This window comes from Dermacentor silvarum, chromosome 1 (genome assembly GCF_013339745.2).
Source record: "Dermacentor silvarum isolate Dsil-2018 chromosome 1, BIME_Dsil_1.4, whole genome shotgun sequence".
NCBI lineage: Eukaryota > Metazoa > Arthropoda > Arachnida > Ixodida > Ixodidae > Dermacentor > Dermacentor silvarum.
In genome coordinates, this window is record NC_051154.1 from 178,425,466 (window position 1) to 178,445,672 (window position 20,207).

A 20,207-nucleotide genomic window follows, 5' to 3' on the forward strand; every position below is an offset into this window, starting at 1 on the left:
GTTACACTTATTCATAAGTAAGTGTATGAAGAAGCATGAGGTAACACTGTATTGTTTATAGAATAAGGGAAGCTGGATGTAGAGTGCTTACGACTGAACGAAACTACCTTGCTTTTAGTTAAGTTAAGCGTCATTAGCCATTTATCACACCAGAGTTAATAGTGTTAAGATCGTTTTGAAGAAAAAGATGGTCGTTATAATTTTTAATAACCCAGTAGACAATGCAGTCATCGGCAAAGAGCCTTATACTGGAAGTTATGTCATTGCTGATGTCATTAATGTAAATTGAAAATAGTAAGAGGCCCAGGACGCTACCCTGCAGTACACCAGATATTGCGTCACAGAGGGAAGAAGAAAAGCCATTTGCCACTTTGAATTGAAGGTGACAGGATAAAAAGTTTTTAATCCACGACAAAGTTAAACTGTCAATTCCAAGTGCTCATAATTTTGCAGTAAGACGACAATGTGCTACACAGTCAAATGCTCTAGAGTAGTTAGAAAGATGCAGTCAGTTTGAAGGTTACCATCCATTTTATAATGAAGATCTGTGGTTAATTCAAGTATTTGTGTTTCACATGATAAAGTTTTCCGAAATCCATGCTGGTTACTAAAAAAAAAATTATTGGACTGAAGGTGGTTGTAAAGGTGTGATGAAATAATGTGTCTAAGAAGTGTGCCGCAGATACACGTTAATAAAATGGGACGGTAGTTTTCAGCTGCCTCCATTTTTAAATATCGTAATAATCTTAGCAATTTTCCAGTCGGCTGGTAACTGCCCTGATGTTAATGACTGCTTAAATAGGTGGAATAATATTTGACCTGAAATGAAAGAGATATTTTTCAGTATTTTAGAATTTATGTTATCAATGCCACTAGATGTAAATAGTATAAGGTTAGAAATAAGACAGATTATGCCTTCCAGTAAGAGTTCAATTGGCTCTATAAAACGAAAGTCTCTTTTGGGAACAGATGGCACACTGGAATTATCTTCTCGAGTGAAAACAGATGAAAAGAAACCATTGAGCTCAGATGCACACTCTTGATCCGAAAATTGTGTTAGGTCATCTCGGTGTAAGGAAACATCGCTGCCCACGCCATTGGGAGCAATCGTTCTCCAGAACTTTTTAGGGATAGACTTCAAGAGATAAGGCAAGTCATGGGAGTAATATTTATTTCTAGCTGTCTTCATAGCTTTACAGTATGTTTTTAAATATTCTTTGTATTTTGTCCAAGAGGACACAGTTTGGAGACATTTTGCACCGTCGTAAAGACATTTCTTCTTATATCTTAATTGTCTGAGTTTTTTTATTAAACCATGGGTTAGCTTTATCATTAGTAATTGTAATTAAGGGAACATACTTGTCCATAAGAACCGAGATTTTGAATTTAAAAAGAATCCAGTTGTTATTTACAGAGCGGCACGAAAATAAGGGCAAAAATATCTGATTAAAACACATCTCTAACTCGGCATTTATTTCGTTAAAGTTGGCCCTGTTGGCTTACAAAAATATAGCTTTCTCTCTCAAATGCAACAAATTTCACTAAAATCGGCCAAGTGGTTATCCCAGAAAAGCGTTTCTGCATTTTACATGTATTTGAATAGGCAGCATTGGAGTGGGGCCCGAGCTAAAGCTTCCTCTTAAGGCACCGACCACGGCAGGTCATTCACTGAAAGTACCGATATTCGAAAAATTGAATATTAGATATTCGATTTGCGAATCGAATTATTCGAAAGTTCACTATTCAATTTAATTTCATTTCTACATTAGTTTTACTTTGGACACAGCAAGTGGGTGCCCGTTTGATTAGGGGGAGTGTTAGAATTAGGCAAATATTGGCAAATGAATCAGAGGTGTGTTTTGGTGTTTTTCTGTGTCTTGTTTAATTTGACCCGCTGAATAATTCAATTAATTATGTCGGTCTTGTCAGGGTCGAAGTAACCGAAGTTGACTGTCGGAGTAAAAAGTGAAATGCAATTAAAAGTGCCCAAAACCATGAAAACAGATTCCCTTAGAGTTGTCCAGCTAACAAGCAGAGTAGGATCAGCTGCCTAGAGCACTGTTATCACTGTACCTTGTGACACAATCTTCAACATTCCAATTTTTCACTCCAAACTGCGTAATTTGAAACACAATGCTTTCTGGCAGTCAAGAAATTGTGTATGTGCCTCATTTCACACACATGCTAGACAAATGATCTGAACCTCAATAAACAGCCTTCTGTAATAGACCTGACTGATGCTAAAGACAGTGTAAAAGCTAGGGATGTGTGAGGAGTGAAATTTTCAAATAAAATTAAATGAAATGTTCTGAAAAAAAAAAAAGGCTTTAAGTATCACAATCAATATCAAATATTTTAAAGACTGTTCTGCGAGAGTGCTCAACTTCCTTGCATTCTCTGATGGCCCTCTTCCCCACATGATTATCGTGTATCTGGCATCTGGCTTCACCACATGACATACATGCCACGTCACAAGTGAATTTGATGTAGCTAAGCCGTAATGACAAGAGATGGTGTGAATGCTTTGTTGATAGAGCCATGTAACAATGTGGGCCCAGAAAACCTCTTCAGGTGTGCGGGCACATGAGGAAGTGATAGAATAAGGAACCTGCTTGGAGTTTGTATCGACACAAAGAGGAGCTCCCTCATACAACATAGCTGAATGCATATAACTAACTTCTGGGGGTTTGCCTGCCAAAACCACAATTTGATTATGAGGCACGCCGTAGTGAGGGACTCCGGATTAGTTTTGACCACCTGGGGTTCTTAAACATGCACCCAGTGCACGGTACACAGGCGTTTTTGCATTTCACCCCTATCGAAATGCGGCAGCCGCCGCCGGGATTCGATGCCGCACCCCCGGGCTTAGATGTGCAATGCCATAGCCACTACGCCACCACGGTGGGTTGAGTGCATATAGCATGCCAGTCTAGAGGCCGGGTAGAGCTGATCTCAGCTGGCAAGAACTGGAAATGACCAACTTCCCCCTTTCCGCCGTAATAAGCTACATCCCATGGGGCATTTGTCTTAGTGTCATGACTCCCATCTCTGAATGTGAAATTGGCCTACTGAGTGTCATATTTAACGATGAATATTTTGCAGCACAGGCTCTCTAGAAGAATCAAACAAAATGGAGTTGTCTTTAAATATGACTGTCTTCAAATTTATAATACAAACACACCATGATGGTGAAAATAAAATGTTAAATTTTTGTTAATTGTGTTTGTTGACTCATTTGCAAAAACTGTGTCTGCCAAAGTGCCTGTGTGCCACCTGTGCAAGCAGCATTTGTGTCGCTGTAGCTAGCATAGTGTTTTTATTAAACTTACTGATACTTTAACTACTTTAACTTTAAAATCACTGTATAACATACTTCAAGCACCTTTTCATTTTGTCTGCAGCTGAACCTTACGTATCTCTGCAACAATGCTGCATACTGTGACGGGGTGTCAAATAGATAAAAGCGGGACAAGATTTATAAACAGGGACTGCTGGCAGAGATGGCCAAGATGGCTGAACATGCGCAGCATCCCCCGGCGAACGTTGTCTTCTTCCTTGATGCAAGGAAGCAGCCTGTAACATCTAACCGCCCCGGCGGGCTGAGCGCCGTCTCGGCGCAGACTAATTACACAAGGAGGCGACGGAAAAGTACGGCTTCAGTCAGGATACGTGCACGACGTCACGAGAGGGCAGGGTAGATGGTGAAGAACTGTTCAGTGGGGTGATCTCATAGTTCACGTCACTAAGTTGCCGTAAAACCTTGTAAGGTGCAGTGTAACGCGATAAAAGTTTTTCGGAGAGACCAACACAACGAGAAGGAGTCCAAAGAAGCACAAGAGATCCCGGAGAAAAGCAGAGGTGCCGGTGGCTGCGGTCATAATGGTTCTTTTGGCATAATTGTGAGTCGGAGAGTCTTTCATGAGCGATCTGACGTGCCAGATGGGCTCGCGCGGCAGCATCACGGGCATACTCAGTAGTATGTTGTACAACAGCAGGTAGTAGCGCGTCAAAAGGCAATGCAGGGTGGTGTCCATACAGGAGGTAAAATGGCGAAAAACCGTATCGTGACGGGAGGAGTTGTACGCGAACGTGATGTATGTCAAAGCGCTGTCCCAGTCCCGATGATCGTCAGACACGTACATTGACAGCATATCGGTTAAGGTGCGGTTCAGCCTTTCGGTGAGCCCGTTGGTCTGCGGGTGGTACGCCGTAGTGAGCTTGTGCTCCACAGAACAGGAACGAAGGAGGTCATCAACAACTTTCGACAAGAAGTAGCGGCCTCGGTCGGTGAGCAGTTGCCGAGGGGCACCATGACGAAGGATGACATAATGAAGGAGGAAATCGGCGACGTCAGTGGCGCAACTAGTCGGCAAAGCTCGCGTGATGGCAAAACGCGTAGCGTAGTTGGTCGCAACTGCGATCCACTTGTTCCCTGAAGCAGACGTAGGAAATGGACCGAGGAGGTCAAGACCGATGCGGTAGAATGGCTCCTGGGGTATATCAATAGGATGCAGAAGGCCTGCAGGCAACCCCGAGGGCCGTTTACGTCGCTGACAAAGGTCACACGCAGCAACGTAGCATCGAACAGATCAGTACAGACCAGGCCAGAAAAACCGGCGCCCCACGCGATCGTATGTGCGGGATGCGCCAAGATGGCCAGCAGTCGGAGCATCGTGGAGTTCTTTGAGAATCGTAGCACGAAGATGCTTGGGGAGAACAAGCAGAAGCACTGGGCCGTCGGCAGTGCCACTACGACGGTAAAGAATACCGTCGTGAAGCTCAAACAGACGAAGCGATGGGTCGGGCTTACAAGAATGGAGGCCGCCAATTATAGATCGTAATGTGTCGTCACTTTGCTATTCAGCGCGTATGTTGTCCAGATCTGCAATAGCCATGACGAAGTCCCCGGTATCACGTTTGGCGGTGTCGGGAGGGACAACAGGGTAGAAACAGTCAGCATCTTGGTGCATCCGGCCAGATTTGTAGAGCACGTCAAAGGTGTACTCCTGTAGTCGTAACGCCCAGCGAACAAGCCTTCCTGTAGGATCCTTCAGCGACGAGAGCCAGCAAAGGGCATGGTGGTCCATGATGACGGAAAACGTTCAGCCGTACAAATAAGGGCGGAATTTTGCCACAGCCCAGACCAAAGCGAGGCATTCACGCTCAGTTATCGAATAATTCCGCTCCGACGATGAGAGAAGGCGGCTGGCGTAGGTAATGACACGGTCCTGGTCGTTCTGGCGTTGGGCGAGTACTACACCTATGCCGTGGCCACTAGCGTCGGTGCGAACTTCTGTAGGGGCCGACGGGTCATAATGCGCCAAAATGGGCAGTGAAGTCAGTAAACTGACCAGGGTGGTGAATGCGGCAGCTTGTGCACTATCCCAGGAAAAAGAGATGTCCTTCTTGAGTAGTTCAGTAAGTGGCCGGGCAATGTCGGCAAAATTCCTGACAAAGCGGCGGAAAGAGGAACACAAGCCGACAAAGTTCCGTACATCGCTAACTGAGCGAGGAACAGGAAAGTGTCGGACGGCACACACCTTGTCGGGGTCAGGTTGGACACCGCTAGCACTAACAAGGTGACCGAGAACAGTGATGTGACGTCGAGCGAAACGACACTTGGAGGAGTTAAGTTGCAGGCCAGCGTGGCGAAACACATCGAGAATGGCCGACAGGCGGGCTAGGTGGTCCTCAAAAGTAGACGAAAAGACAATCACGTCATCGAGATAGCATCAACACGTAGACCACTTATAGCCCCGAAGGAGAGAATCCATCATTCGCTCGAAGGTTGCGGGGGCATTACACAATCCTAAAATCATAAGGCGCGGGCCGATTACTACGCCCGGCGTTATCAAAATCGCGAAGACGTCCTCTACGTCGACGCCGCGGTCGGTCCGCTCGAAGGAACGGCCACGGTTGCTGCCATGACGGAGGACGGACGCATTAAACTCTCGGCCTCGGTTAAAACAGCGCGCACCGACGTTGCTGAGGGGGTCGCATTAGCCCTAGCAGTGGCGCATGCGGCCGCGGATTCTACCATTACAGAAATCTGCACCGATTCCCAAAGTGCATATCGTTACTTCCTTCAAGGCATAGCGCCTAAGACAGTCACACATATTTTACAAAACATCCCTCCGCTTCCCCATCCGGTGACCATCACGTGGGTGCCTGGGCATGAGTGTGTCCCCGGGAACGAGCGCGTTAATGCGCAAGTCCGAGGTCTTTCCCTCCGGACTCCGGACGACCACTCACCCAAGCCCACGGAAAAACCAGGAGCGGGGATCTACACCTACCACCAGATTACCACGTATTACAGGAAAGGTAGACGAGAATTACCTGCCCCTCACCATTCCCTTACCCCCCATCAGTGTTCAATCTGGCGCCAGATCCAGACCAATGCCCTTATTTCCCCATATCTGGCACATTTATTTTACCCTGGTCTCAATAATCCACAGTGTACCAGCTGCCAAGCGCCCCGGGCAGATCTTTTCCACTGTTTGTGGAGCTGCCCCAAGCCCATGGCGGTACAACCTATTCCCAACCCTTCCTTTTCCACGTGGGAGGCCGCTCTTCGGGCCACTTGCTCGGATGACCAGCTCTGGCTGGTGGACCGGGCCTGCCTAGAGATGTCGGCCAGGGGGCTCCCGGACATATAGGGGCCCAACCACATTTAAATAGATGAAATAAAGTTTTTATCCATCCATCCATCCATCCTAAAATCATAACCTTGAATTGGTAAAGTTCATCTGGTGTGACGAACGCAGTCTTTTCGCGGGCCATGGCATCCACGGTAATCTGCCAGTATCCGGAGCGTAGGTCGATGGAGGAAAAGTACGTGGCACCGTGGAGGCAGTCTAAAGCGTCATCGATTCGGGGCAGGGGGTATACGTCCTTGCGTGTGATGTTGTTCAAGTGTCGGTAGTCAACACAAAAGCGCCAGCTGCCGTCTTTCTTTTTTACTAGAACCACAGGGGACGCCCACGGACTGGATGAAGGTTTAATAACGCCTTTTGTGAGCATTTTGTCAACTTCGCCTTGGATCATACGACGTTCGGTGAGGGAGACACGATAGGGACGGCGGCGGGTAGGGCTCGCGTTCCCCGTGTCGATGCGATGTTGGACAACAGACGTTTGGCTCAGAGAACGATCGTCGAAGTCGAAAATGTCATGGTAAGTCTCCAGGAGGCGGCAAAGGTCAGTAGCTTGATCAGAAGGAAGGTAAGCAGGGATCATTCCGACAAAGACATCGCATGGCGAACTGCTTGTGGTGCAAATGAAGGACGAACTGGAGGGACTGGTGGGATCCAACGCGCAAATTTCGCAGTCTTCAGCAGCAGTGATGGCGGCGAGTGACATGCCTGCCGGAATCAGCTGAGGAGAGGCGCTGAAGTTTAAATTTCGCAGTCTTCGGCAGCAGTGATGGCGGCGAGTGACATGCCTGCCGAAATCAGCTGATTAGAGGCACTGAAGTTTAAAATAGGAATGGCGATGCGACTGCCGGTGATAGTCACGAGGGTGTTAGGCACGGCGACGTTCTTGGCGAGCAGAACATCTGTTACCGGGGATAGCACGTAATTGCCATCAGCGACAGGAGGCTTCGAGACCATGGCGATATACATGACGGCTTGCGGGGGCATGCGCACATAGTCGAGAGAGCAGAGACGGGCCAAAGGCGTGCTTTGGGCTTCGGCTAGGAGAGGTAGTTCGAGCTGCAGGAGGCCAGTTGCACAGTCAATTAGGGCAGAATGAGTTGCGAGAAAGTCCAGACCAAGTATAATGTCGTACGGACATTGCTCAAGAACGGCAAATAAAACAGAAGTTGGGTGACTGGCGATGGTGATGCGGGCGGTGCACATGCCAAGGATGGTGGGAGTTCCTCCTTCGGCCACGCTTACAACGTGGAAAACAGCAGGTGTGACCACCTTCTTTAGGCGACGGCGAAGACCAGAGCTCATGACAGAAATAGAAGCCCTGGTGTCGACAAGTGCAGAAATCATCACGCCATCAATGTCAACGTCCAACACACAGCGTCGAGTCGGCAGAGTAACTAGAGGGTTTTGGGGCAGAGTCGTCGATGCAGCGTTACCTCCGGGCGCTGCATCATTTAGTTTTCCGGAGTGAAGGAGCCACGGTTGCGGTTGCTCGGCGACGAGGCGCGGCGAGGTGGCGGGGAGCGGGAGGACGGACGGCGGTACGGTTGCGAACGCGACTGCTGACCTCTAGGTAACGGCGAGCGGCTAGACCATGTCGTGGCAGCGTCAGGATTGTAAGGGTGTGCCGCAGATAGTGGCTCAAAAGGGCTGCGATCAAGGTGGCGAGCATGGCCAAAGGACCTGCGGGAACGACCAGCGGTTGTTACAGTAGCGAGCAACGTGCCCGACACGGCGGCAGTTAAAGCAGATAGGCCGATCGTCTTCAGTTCGCCAATCAGCAGGGTTCCAAGATCGTGGAGCAAACCGTGGATACCGAGGGAATGATGTCGGGGCCCCGGAAGCGGGTGTAGGGCTGACAACGGCGCAAGCAGCGTGAACCCCGAGATTTGCGAGTTCGTTTCACACGATGGCTTGGACGAGTGAAACCGCTGGTGCGCTCGAGTCGCCGGCGTTAGAGCTGGTAAAGAGGCTAGTGGGAGCCATTGCCTCGATTTCACGGCGGACAATCCTCGTCCATTCGGCCAAAGGCAGCGAAAGGTTAGATTGCGGCCGCTCATCACACGAAGACGTTGCAGCGGTGTTAAGAAGCCGGGCAAATGGTCGTTCAATGTGGCGGCTATTAGTCTGCTCGAAGCGCTGACACTCCTCGATCATGGCATCGACGGTAGCACAATTTCTGCACATCAGCAAATTGAATGCGTCGTCCGCTATCCCTTTCAGGACGTGGCCAACCTTGTCAGACTCTGGCATGTTACTGTCAGCTTTACGGCACAGCGCCAGTACATCCTGTATGTACGACAAGTATGATTCCGTGGACGTATGGGCGCAGGTTGACAGCTGTTGCTTCGCAGCGATTTTTCAACTGGAGGCCTTACGGATCAGGTCACGGAGCTTTTGTTTGAATGTATCCCAGCTCCCAAAGTCGGCCTCGTGATTGTCATACCACAACTTCGCCGTTCCACTAAGGTAAAACACCACATTGGCCAGCATGACTGTCAGGTCCCAGTGGTTGGAATCGCTCACCCGTTCGTATAGCGTAAGCCATTCCTCAAAGTCGATACCATCAGTCCCGTTCAATGTTCCAGGGTCTCGGGGTTGGACTACTATAATCGGTGTCCGCGGCGCAGAAGCAGATTCTGGTTGGTGTGCCATAGTGGTCACACCGCAGCGCCGACCGCTTCGGAGCTCCGTCGTCTGACGAGAATACCCAGTACCTCCCATCAATGTGTGACGGGGTGTCAAATAGATAAAAGCGGGACAAGATTTATAAACAGGGACTGTTGGCAGAGATGGCCAAGATGGCTGAACACACGCAGCGTCCCCCAGCGATCGTCGTCTTCTTCCTTGATGCAAGGAGGCAGCCCGAAACAGTACGTTAAATAATGCTTGCTTTCTTTCTAATGGCAAAAATCTTTGCTCTCTTCTTATCCTGCATGCCCATACTACATATGTCCACTTCAAGCATTCTTTGCCTGTTTGGTATAAGCATGCAACAAGCTGTACAAATAGCTACACAATTTTACAGTATACTACAGTGTGCTTCCACGTGCGAGGTGGTGCTTTTTTCAAAAAAACTAGGCATCGACTGCTTGCTTGTTCTAACCAGAAAGGAAGGGCTACATTCTCCACATGCATCAACCACCAGAGTGCTTAGACCCAAATATTATGGACCATAATACCTAATGCTCTGGTCAGATGTCGCCAGAGGAATTTGACTTGTCTCGACTCTGAGTCAGTGCACGAGCATTGAGAAGGCAATGTAAGGCTGTATAAAGCACAAGTAAGGATGCTGACCTCACAGCATGCTTTCTCAAAATTTACTCATAGGTATGCTCAAAATTTGAATCTAGATCAATTTAGTGGGCAAATTGTAACCAAAAACCACCCAAACTGCATACCTCTTTACCTGTAAAATTTAATTCCAGACGAGACAATTAACAGATATAAAGGCAAACTTGAAAAATTCTTAACATTACAAAATGTGAATTCCAGTTGCACTGCAGGAAATAGGAAAACTAATTGCCCTGTCCAGAAAAGCAGGCCAGTGCAGACAGCGGTGACAAGCCTATAGACTGAACTCAATGTCACGGTGTGAAGACATTGTAGACACCTTAGCAATTTTCCTTTACATAACAATTTCAATATGATCTTTCATGTCAAGCATTAAATCGGGGACTGGAAACTCAGGCCTGCACTCACCTTAGATGACTGTGCCTCCTCAACAAGACGTACAATCTGAGCCAAGGTTGTGTCCTTGCCAACATGAGTTGCACAAATAAGTAGGACACCGTTCTCATTAATTGAGCCTGCCATCACAGTGGAGCCAACTGTTTTGAAGATGGGGAGTGGTTCCCCCGTGATGTGAGCTTCATTAACATTTGATGATCCACCACTAACCTTGCCATCCACAGGTATTCTTTCCCCTGGGACAACCTGCCAAAAAAAAAAAAAGAAAGAGAGAACACACTCTTCTGAACATACTGCAGCAGCAATGTTGCAGCCATCTAAAAAGGACAAATGTTCAAAGTATAACATGTTCAAGTCTGTGCTTATGGAATAACTGCACAAGTAGAGCTTCACGTGAATGCATGCCCCCTTAGTGTGCAGTTAAAATGAGCAGGCTATTGTAAAATCTTATAAAGCTAGCATGATGCTGCATCCAGGGCAGATAAGTTTTAGTTAAATATATTCCAGTATGATGGACATTTCCGTGCAAGTGGCTGACCTGACTAACTCAACTTACTGGACCAGACATCACGAAGTGCCGTACATCACGAAGTGCCGGTAACACGTTCAGACAGTTGCAGCAGCGGTCCGCGAACTTGGTCACCCAGATTCATTCTATTCCTTAACATGCCAGTCACTCTTTTTGCAGCCAACTATTGCACATGTTTTAAATCCACATAAACCAATCTAGCATGATTGGAGCACAGTGTGTTAGCGAAAACTCAGTTGCATTTCCGACAGCTGATCGCATAGAAGCAAGGTAGAAGCGGTAATGGTTTCGTATTCGTGCGCGGTCGCTGAGGAGAGGCACGGCGCGCCGCTGTGAGCGCCATTTCATTTCTCTAAAACAAACTGCTCCGCGAAAAGGGTCAATATTTTATTACACGAGAAATTGAAATAACCACTGTTAAGTGGAACAGCGTTGGGTGCACGGGCCACAGGTGCAAGATTGACAGCTGAGCATCTTGCTTTATTGGCTGACAATCATTCAGCAATTATGAAAGAACATGTCAATCCAAAAGAAGATACGCAATAAAATATGCAAGTCAAGTCCGGCAACTTACCGCTTATAACGTAAGTTGCCGGAGTCATGAATATTTGCACTATAAGCGGTACCGCACTATAACCAAAACAGCGATTTTCAAGCCCTGCACGTATGCAAAACATGTAGACCAAGCAGCCGCACATATCCGAGAATCGAAGCGTGCGACTGGGGGTTTTGCATCCGTTAAAATTTACGAACGTTGAAAGGTTAATGTCCAAGTACCCACGATCTTCGCATGAAGCAGACAAAGTAATAATTAAAAAAAAAGTCTCAGTTTCGCCCGAAAGGCAAAGCATCAATTGCGATGGCAAATTAGTAGAGAGCTATAAGGAGTAGGGATAGTAGTTCTATCAGCTGCATAAACTTGACACATTCACTTACTAACTGAATTAACAAGCGTGGTGTCAACGCGCACAAGCAAACATGAATAGACTCGATGACCGCAGACAACGTACCACTGTCAAAATATGGGCGTGAGGAAACGCGGCCGCCGCAGCGAGAGAAGCTGCGTGCGGTCTATCGCTCTATCGCTTCAACGGAAATTGAACGGCGTAAGCACAGCGCATACAAAGGTCAGAGCCGTGTGGAGATGGCTTTCAAGATAGGGTGCGTGCGACGACACCGACAGCCGGCACAGGCGCGAACGCATTTGTTGGCAGAGTAGAAGCACCCCCCCCCCCCTCTCCCTCCCTCCCGTGCTGCCTTCCCGCTTTGCTCCTTTCGCGTGGGAGATTGTGTCGCCAGTTCCCCTTGCGCCCGGTTGCAAGATACGCATTTGGCGCCACAGTGAAGCGTCGCCCCCCCTCCCTCCCATACCCCCACGGCCTTTCGCGCGATAGAAGTCGCATTTGCCCTCCGCTGTGCGTTCGCTCTCCGTGAAGGCGCGCGTCTCCCGCGGGCTTTCACTCGCACATATGGCGCGCGGCGACGATTTTATCGCCCTTGGACTCATGCTCCACGTCTCATGCTCCTCCTCCGCATTACCCTTATTGATCTCCTTTCCCATCGGTGGGCGAACCTCGTTGAGAAGCGTGCTCGCTACTGCCCTTGTCGGAGAGATTTTCCTGCGGAAGAAGCATTATAACCGGTATTTCGTCTTACGCGGCTGCACTGTAAGCGGTATGCGTATAGATGGAGTGCTATGGGAAAATTAACGGAAGTCTGAAAAGACCGCACTATATCCGGTCCTGCACTATAAGGGGTTATGTTATAAGTGGTCTATATTGTATATCTATTATAAACATGCCATGACAAGGATGTGCCCAGAGGATCAGGGCTCAGGGGTGAGAGGGAACTCAGAGGGCTATCATGGGGAGGCCAATCTGGGTATGTCCTGGTGATGTGTGCTTGTTCATGTGAATGGACTACGGAAGGAATTTAAAAGGGCACAAAAGAAATCATGAGCCATTCCACTCAGTGAAGGTGGATGACCAACAAAGCTATTTAGCACACGACACAGAGGTGACACAGAATTTTGAACAAAGATACAAACACATTTATTGTCCTGATCGGTGGTCATCGTGATGATAGGTACGCATGCACATTCTTGTATCACCTCTGTTATTATTATTTAAATTCCATCATATTCGCGTATAGTCTGGACTCCCGAGGAGCAACACGCCTACGAAGAGTGATGGCAGGAACAGAGACGAGAATGTAACCACCGCCCCGAGAAGCCGGAGGCAACTAGACATGCACAACGTTTCGACGGCACCGTCACCACAGGAGACCAGAAGGAAAGGAAACTAGATATGCAAGCGCTTGGAATGCTGACAAAGAGAGGGCAGTGCAAATGTAGACATGGCCGTCGCAGGTCAGCCTTTTGGGCCAAGATCCGATCATGGTGCCTGTTCTTACCCTTGTGCCTGGGACCTTTTTGGGTCCCAGGTGAGACAAGGGTAGTTCAAGGGTGCATTACAGGTCCCTTAGCCCACCACTCGGAGTCCACAGGGGTATGTGCCATTGGGCTTGGACCCTTTCTGCACTATCAACAGAATCGACCCATATTTTTGCTTACGGAGTTGAAAAATCCACTGAACCCTAGCCATAAACAGCTTTGCTGTAAAAAGACATGGACAAGACTGAACACTACAAGTCCTCACTAACAACGGACGCCTCAGGAAAAGGTGAAATGATGAAATGAGAATTCAAGCTCTGCACATGTGCAACACAAACGTCACAGAGGCACTCAAAATGAAAAAAAAAATTCCTCTATTACTTTACCAGATGTAAAGACCTTGTCAATTTAGTGTTTGCAGCAACCTCGCATCTCTCTTCCTCAAGCTAACATGTGTCACTAACGCAATCGCCGATGTTGTCACTAACTTAATTTTGGTTTGAGCGCCCAAGTGACGTTTGTGTCACGCATGTGCAGACCATCAATTCTCATTTTTTCCTTTCACCTTATCCTGAGGCATCGGCTGTTAGTGAGCGCTTGTGCTGTTCAGTCTTGCCCATGTCTTTTTTTTTTTTTGCAATATTTGAATTTTACTTTATACCATGAGCCAACTGGCCCAGTAACAAACCTTGCTAAGCTGTCCCATCTGTCATGAGTGGCATGGTTATCAGCAGTACCAGCACATGCCTCTTCGGAATGTATGTTATCAGGCATAGTAGACAAGTCCATTCATCGTACGGAAAGGCAGGCATACAAACACGGACAAAAGTAGAATATTAAGGACAACACAAATGTCAACTATCAATTGAAAGCTCGCACAACAGCAAAAAAAGAAGCAAGATGACAAACTTATCTGTGCATGGTCAATGGATGGCAGCACCAACCTGTCAGTCATGGACACATGTGGGCACTTGTGAACGATAACTGTTTAGGCATGACAATGCACGTGCTACTGCTATTACTGATATGGCATGCATTGAGGATAAGGTGCACATCTTCATTGTTATGTCTGAACAAAAGTCGTAGTTTCGCCCGAAAGGCGAAGCATCGATTCCGATAGAAAACTGGTGGACAGCTATATGAAGGAAGGATAGTAGTTTTATCAGCCGCATAAACTTCTAAACATAGGCATACTAACTAAATTAACAAGCATGGTGTCACGCGCGCACAGGCAAACATGAACGCATCTACTTGATGACCGCAGAAACTCCCTGTCAAAACGCTGTAGTGAGTAAGCGTGGCAGCAGCAGCGAGCGAACTGACCTTCGTGCTGCCACTGGCATCAACACTAACTAAGCCACGAAAACACAGCGCACGGAGGACTCTGCCCCCGCCGGAGATGGCTTTTGAGATACAGCCTCATAAGCGGGTGCGCGCAGCGTAGAATGCAACTCCCCCCCCCCCCCCCCCCACTCCCTACACCCCCCGGAGCGGTCGCTCGGGCCGTGTGGAGCACCCCCCCCATCCCACCCTTGCAAGCGCGAGATTGAGCCGCAATCGCCAGCTCACCCTTGCATGTTTTCACTCGCACTTACAGCGCACGGTGCGTGGCGATGATTTTATCGCGCATGGACTTTATACGGAATCTCACGGCGACGCCGACGGCAGAAATACGCCTGGAGTGTCCATATAATTGCTATCGCAATAAAACTACACTATCTCTAAATTTTTGAGTAAACTTGCAATCTCGACAGTGCAATGACTGAACTTCCTACTTCAGTGATACGGGGTAAATATTGTGTTTACAGCTGACAATAAGTTAGGAAAGATATGTGCTGCCGTACAGAGAAAGAAAGGCCAGTTGAACTGCAAAAAAAGACCAGACAAGTGTTATGTACAGCATACTAACAAGTTTACAGAATACCATTAGGGCATTGTTTATCAAGTTCCTTGTAGCTGCAGTTGTTTTTATGTAGAATAAACAGGGTGTTGCATCAATTATAGATTAATTGAGCATAAACATTCACTGACCGGTGGAACAACACCTAACCTTTTGTTACACTGTATTCACTGTGCAGCAGCAATTGCCTCGTGTGCTGCATCACGCCAACATGTAGCCCCCACATATTGTTAGAACACTGTTTAAGGAGCTTCAGCACAATGATAAACCTTGTTATCACTGTCAATGCTTCACCATTCTGGTGAAACAGCCAAATTTTTTCGAGTGGGCTGTGTGTTACTTTTCAAAAGAAAAGTTATCTTGAAGGGCCTCTAAACCACCTCTGACATTCTGAACACATTTAAAAAAGAATGTGCATTGTGTACAGATTGCCATAACGATCATCTTTGTTAAACAAGGCAGTGCTGTGCGCGGCAGGGAAGCCAAAAGTTCAAAAAACATTCCTGTGCTTTCTTTCCGGGCTTTTCCTGTCTCTTGCTTGCACATTGTAAAGCCATCTGAGTTAAGCACATGACGTCACCAGGGTAAAAGCTGTCGATTGGTTGATCGACAAGGGATCACAGCACCAACATGACCAAAGTTGGCTATGTGTTCTGAGAAGGAAGGAGGACTCGCCCATTGTGTGCCAGTAATAATTCCTTGAAGCTCCTATCCAGTTGATATAGCTCAAAAGGCGATCATAAAGGGACACTGGAAGAGCTCTTCTGGTTCTCTGTTCTGTTTGGCTGATGCGACCCATAGCTTTTGCTGCACTCCACCGACTTCGTGAGACAAAGTATATAAATATGTGGCAAGGAGGAGAGAGCGCCCATGGGGAGAGTAGCAAAGACGAGCGACAAAATGTGACGGCAGGGCAGTCATTAATCAAATGCCTGTAACGATGCTCTCACAGCCTCATTTTGAAACACTCTTGCGGCTATATGTTCATTGTGAAGTGGTACACAACTGCCACTACATATCAAAATTTCAGGCTCAGAGTGGTTTAGGGGCCCTTTATACCACCTAGCCCAAGCTGAACTCATTCTAGCCATCTGTTCTAGTATCACCTGTGGAGTCTCACACATGCTCTTGGGACAAAGGAACGACAACACAGTAGTGCAAACAATCAAAAGGGCATTTATTGCACCTTTCATACACTAATACATGCTAGCCAAATTACTACCAATAGAACATTCAGATGGGCGCGCGACAAATCAAGGAAGTCCGACTCACCGCGACCCGACAGCGAGCGAATACGTTCGCCCCATGCTGTGACACCATCGCCTAGTCGTTCACGTGTGTGGTCACGCGAACGGTGGCGCGCCCGAACGATCCGTGTTCGTCAATACCGGTGTCCTGCTCTAAGCCTCGCGCGACGGTCGCGCGAAGCGGGCCGGCGCACGTGCGAAGCGTTCGTGCGTGTTGGCCGCCGATCCCAAGCCAAAGAGCTTTTGACCTTTTTCTCCCAAGTCACCCCACCGTTAGGTGGCGTTAGCATCGCGACACTCGCGCCATCTCCCGCAATGCGCCGCAACCCCCACGACCGCTGCCGGGCCTAGCCACGCGGAGAAGCCGGACTACAGGAGACATGCGGGGAAAACAACATCAGGGGACGCGTGAGAGTCGCGCATCCCCACACACCAAGGACGAGCCATACTTTTTTCAGGCCACACCTTCTTCTACTTTGCTTGCCAGAGACGAGCCGTGCTTGTCAAATCAGTTTGGGTCATACATTTGAATTTAAGCACATGAACATACTCTTTCATGCTTTCGATTCCTTTCATTATCATCTGTTCAGACAATTATGTTTGACGCTTATACATGTGTTGACGGAAAGTCTCTTTTTCAGGTAAGATGTCTCATCAATATTTTGGGTGATTATTATAAGCAATAGAGTGCATGTATAATATATTCTTCAAATCGTGATGTATTTTGCAATAATTAATTGGAATAAAAAATTCGTAAATTTTGTAAACTTTTTATGAAAGAACTTAGTAGTTAAAGGGTTAAAGCCTTTGACTGCCCCAAATCAAAGGGTTAAAGCCTTTGACTGCCCCAAATCTCTTTTGGAACACATCACCGTACTCCTTAATCAAGTACATTTGTTTGTTCCTTTTTCCCCGTCTACTGTGACTATCTGCTGCGAGGTTAGACAAACTTTCAACAACCATTCATTTCTGAGCAAATCTGTAGGATAGAATCTTTCATACTTTGCACAATGATAAACAGCAAAGAGTAGCCTTTCCCTGGAAATGTTACTTTAACGCTGAGACGTCCTTTGACTGCAATCATGCTCCCATTGTAGGCTTTGAGTTGCCCATTTGTTTGGTGTGGACACTAGCTCTTGAATTTGTTAAGGAAATCTTTTTTTGAGTATGTCTGAAACAGTAGATCCCATATCTACTTGCATTTCAACCCCTTTGCCATCAATTTTATGCTAATTGAGAATAGGCTTTTGCCCTTAGACGGTTATTCAAGTTCGAACAATTCCCAGGCATCATGCCTTTGTCTATCGATCTCAAAGCTTTGCACTATGTTCTTTACATTTTTGTTTTGTGTACATTCTTTGATAATTTACATTTTAGATGCCAACATTTCCATACATCATGTGTGCTACCACACCTAGCGCACATGACAGAGTTACTCAAAGGTTAACAGCTCCTTTTATCTTGTGCTTTATACTTTTGGTACCAGTTTACGTGTTCTGGAGCATTAGCACTTGCCTCTGTGGCATCTGTGAAATGCAGTTCATTGCCTTGACCCTTTTGCTGCCTCCACGCCCAAGGCAAAGTTGTAGGGCTGGATAAAAGTGAACCTTTTCTCATCTTCTATATCTAGCAGCTTGCACCAGATGGTGTCGTATTGAAATCCCTCAACAATATGATCACAAGTGGTGGCAGCGTAACCACTTTCTGTAGGTGCCTTTCGAAAAAGCAGATTTTGAAGTGTTACGTACACTGCTTCTCTGATGATCATTAGGAACACTTGTTCCTTGGCTGTCTTGCCAATCTTGCTTATAATTACAAATGCTCCAAAGCATTTCACGTAGATGTCAAACTTCCACCTTCCAGGAACTGTGGCAATACCAAAACAATGCCCTGCTCTGTGTCACCCCTCAGCCACTAATCATGCTCACAATTGCTCCATTGAAGCTTTACACTGCTAAGTATACGTTCCTCAGAAATCTGGTGTTGCCTTACAGCTTCTTTAGAATGAGAGGGTGTTGCATCTTACTGTTCCAGCATTGAATCTCCTTCTCGTTGCCGTAAATCTTGGGTTTAGGGACAAATATGTGCAAGACAGAGAGCTGAGCTTACTGCATTTATTCAGCAACAGTCACTCAGCAAGTAAACCCAGAACAGGATGCATGCGCAAATAACTAAGTCAAGCTGCAGTGATAAGATAATCGGGCTGTGCATGCACAGTCAGGTGCAGCAATGTACGATATAGGTATGTGCAGACACAACAAGCGTAAGTCAAATGTGCTTTAAAAATATTAGTGATGAGCTCCCAGAAACCAATGGCCATTGCTAGAGGCCACTGTCATGCTTGAGAATGTGTAGCAAAGTTTGGAAACACGTGCTCAATTTACAAGTGCCATTAATGTACATGTGAATGCATATTTTACAAGTAGGAAACTAAACCAAACACTATTGCTGCAAAAGCAGATAAAAGCTTGAAACTAGGTTCACTGTGTCCGTTCCATCTACATACCCCTTCCATTATGCTATTGTTGTTATGCCACCATCATGAATGTTGTCATCATCATCAGCCACCTTCTCATCTTCCCCCACCACATAGGGAAAAAAAAAAAAAAAAACTTTTTCCACCCCACCACGGAAGATCAAGCTCATGCCTCTGACTCTGAGGCAATGTGCAGTTAGGAAATGGCCATACTAACTACTGAGCTATCGCGCAACACTAGCACTTGGGCAATTCGTGCAGCGTTTGGTGTGCCACATACACTCAAAGAGCAAAAGAGCAGTGGTGTCTATGTACGTTACTTCAGAGGGCACAGCAGGCAATACAGCTGAACCTCATAATAACGAAGTCACATATGACACGAAAATACCTTCATTATATCTAATACTTATTACAAGCACATATTTGTTACATGCTAATATAGGAGAGAACATTTTTATAATTATTTTGTTATATCCTATAATTCATTATATATGTGTTCTTTATATCGAGGTTCGACTATAAGTATTGTGGACGAAGATGTGTGCAGGCTGCAAAGAAGTTATTTTTGAGATGGTGGCAGCATCCGCTGTGGGAGCCTGCTGCTGTCACAGTAGATGAGTTCAGATATGGAGGAATCTTTGAATTCTGCTGAGTTTCGATACTATCTTTTGATGTGAACTGACAAGAGTGCCGTAAATGTCAAAACGTATTCTGCTGCCACTGTTGTGACAACGTGAGGACAAGGCACTTAGCCTGTTGATTATCGACCCCCTGAGGAGATGGTTTTCATGGAAGTGAGTCATAAGTAACAGCACAGTTCTCCCTACGGTGGGCAACGGTGGAAGTGCCACCTACCAGAGCTGGGTTTACTGCTCACAGCTCCGGTTGACCAATCAAAATTTCCATTTTCTTTTTTTGCTTTTTTCAAGATCCTTGGGTATTTCTTATCCCGTAGGAAAATATTAGAAAGAAATGTGATGTAGCAGTTGAGAAAATCATACCTTTCTAGTCCGCTGTCAACAAAAATTGGGAGTCGGGAGGTGCTATTGCACCGCAAAGCGCTCTACTTTCTGTTGACGCAACGCTGCCATTTTGAAACAATTGTAAAGAGGAGAAATCTGAGCTTCAGATAGCCATAACAGCATATTTCGCCATGCAAAAATAAAAGCAAAAGAAGCAGCCGAAAAGTAGAAAAATTAGCGTCACAACTCGTTACTGCTACCATGTTGGCCCAGAGGCGCTCCTAACTGATGCAGATTTGAACTGCCGGTGCGTGTTTCACGTGCATTTTGACAGTGGGAAGCTGTGCATTTCTTTGTCCTG

General features: G+C 46.8%; 1 protein-coding gene across 4 annotated transcripts in view; it reads right to left on the reverse strand.

The window, feature by feature from the left end:
- Positions 1-20,207, reverse strand: part of LOC119436454 (copper-transporting ATPase 2-like) — a 135,434-nt gene that overhangs the window by 77,924 nt on the left and 37,303 nt on the right. For all 4 annotated transcript variants that reach the window (XM_049657908.1, XM_049657903.1, XM_049657897.1 and 1 more), the window contains exon 11: positions 10,353-10,586. In XM_049657908.1, the coding sequence (XP_049513865.1) occupies positions 10,353-10,586 (234 nt within the window). The remainder of the gene's footprint in view (positions 1-10,352; positions 10,587-20,207) is intronic.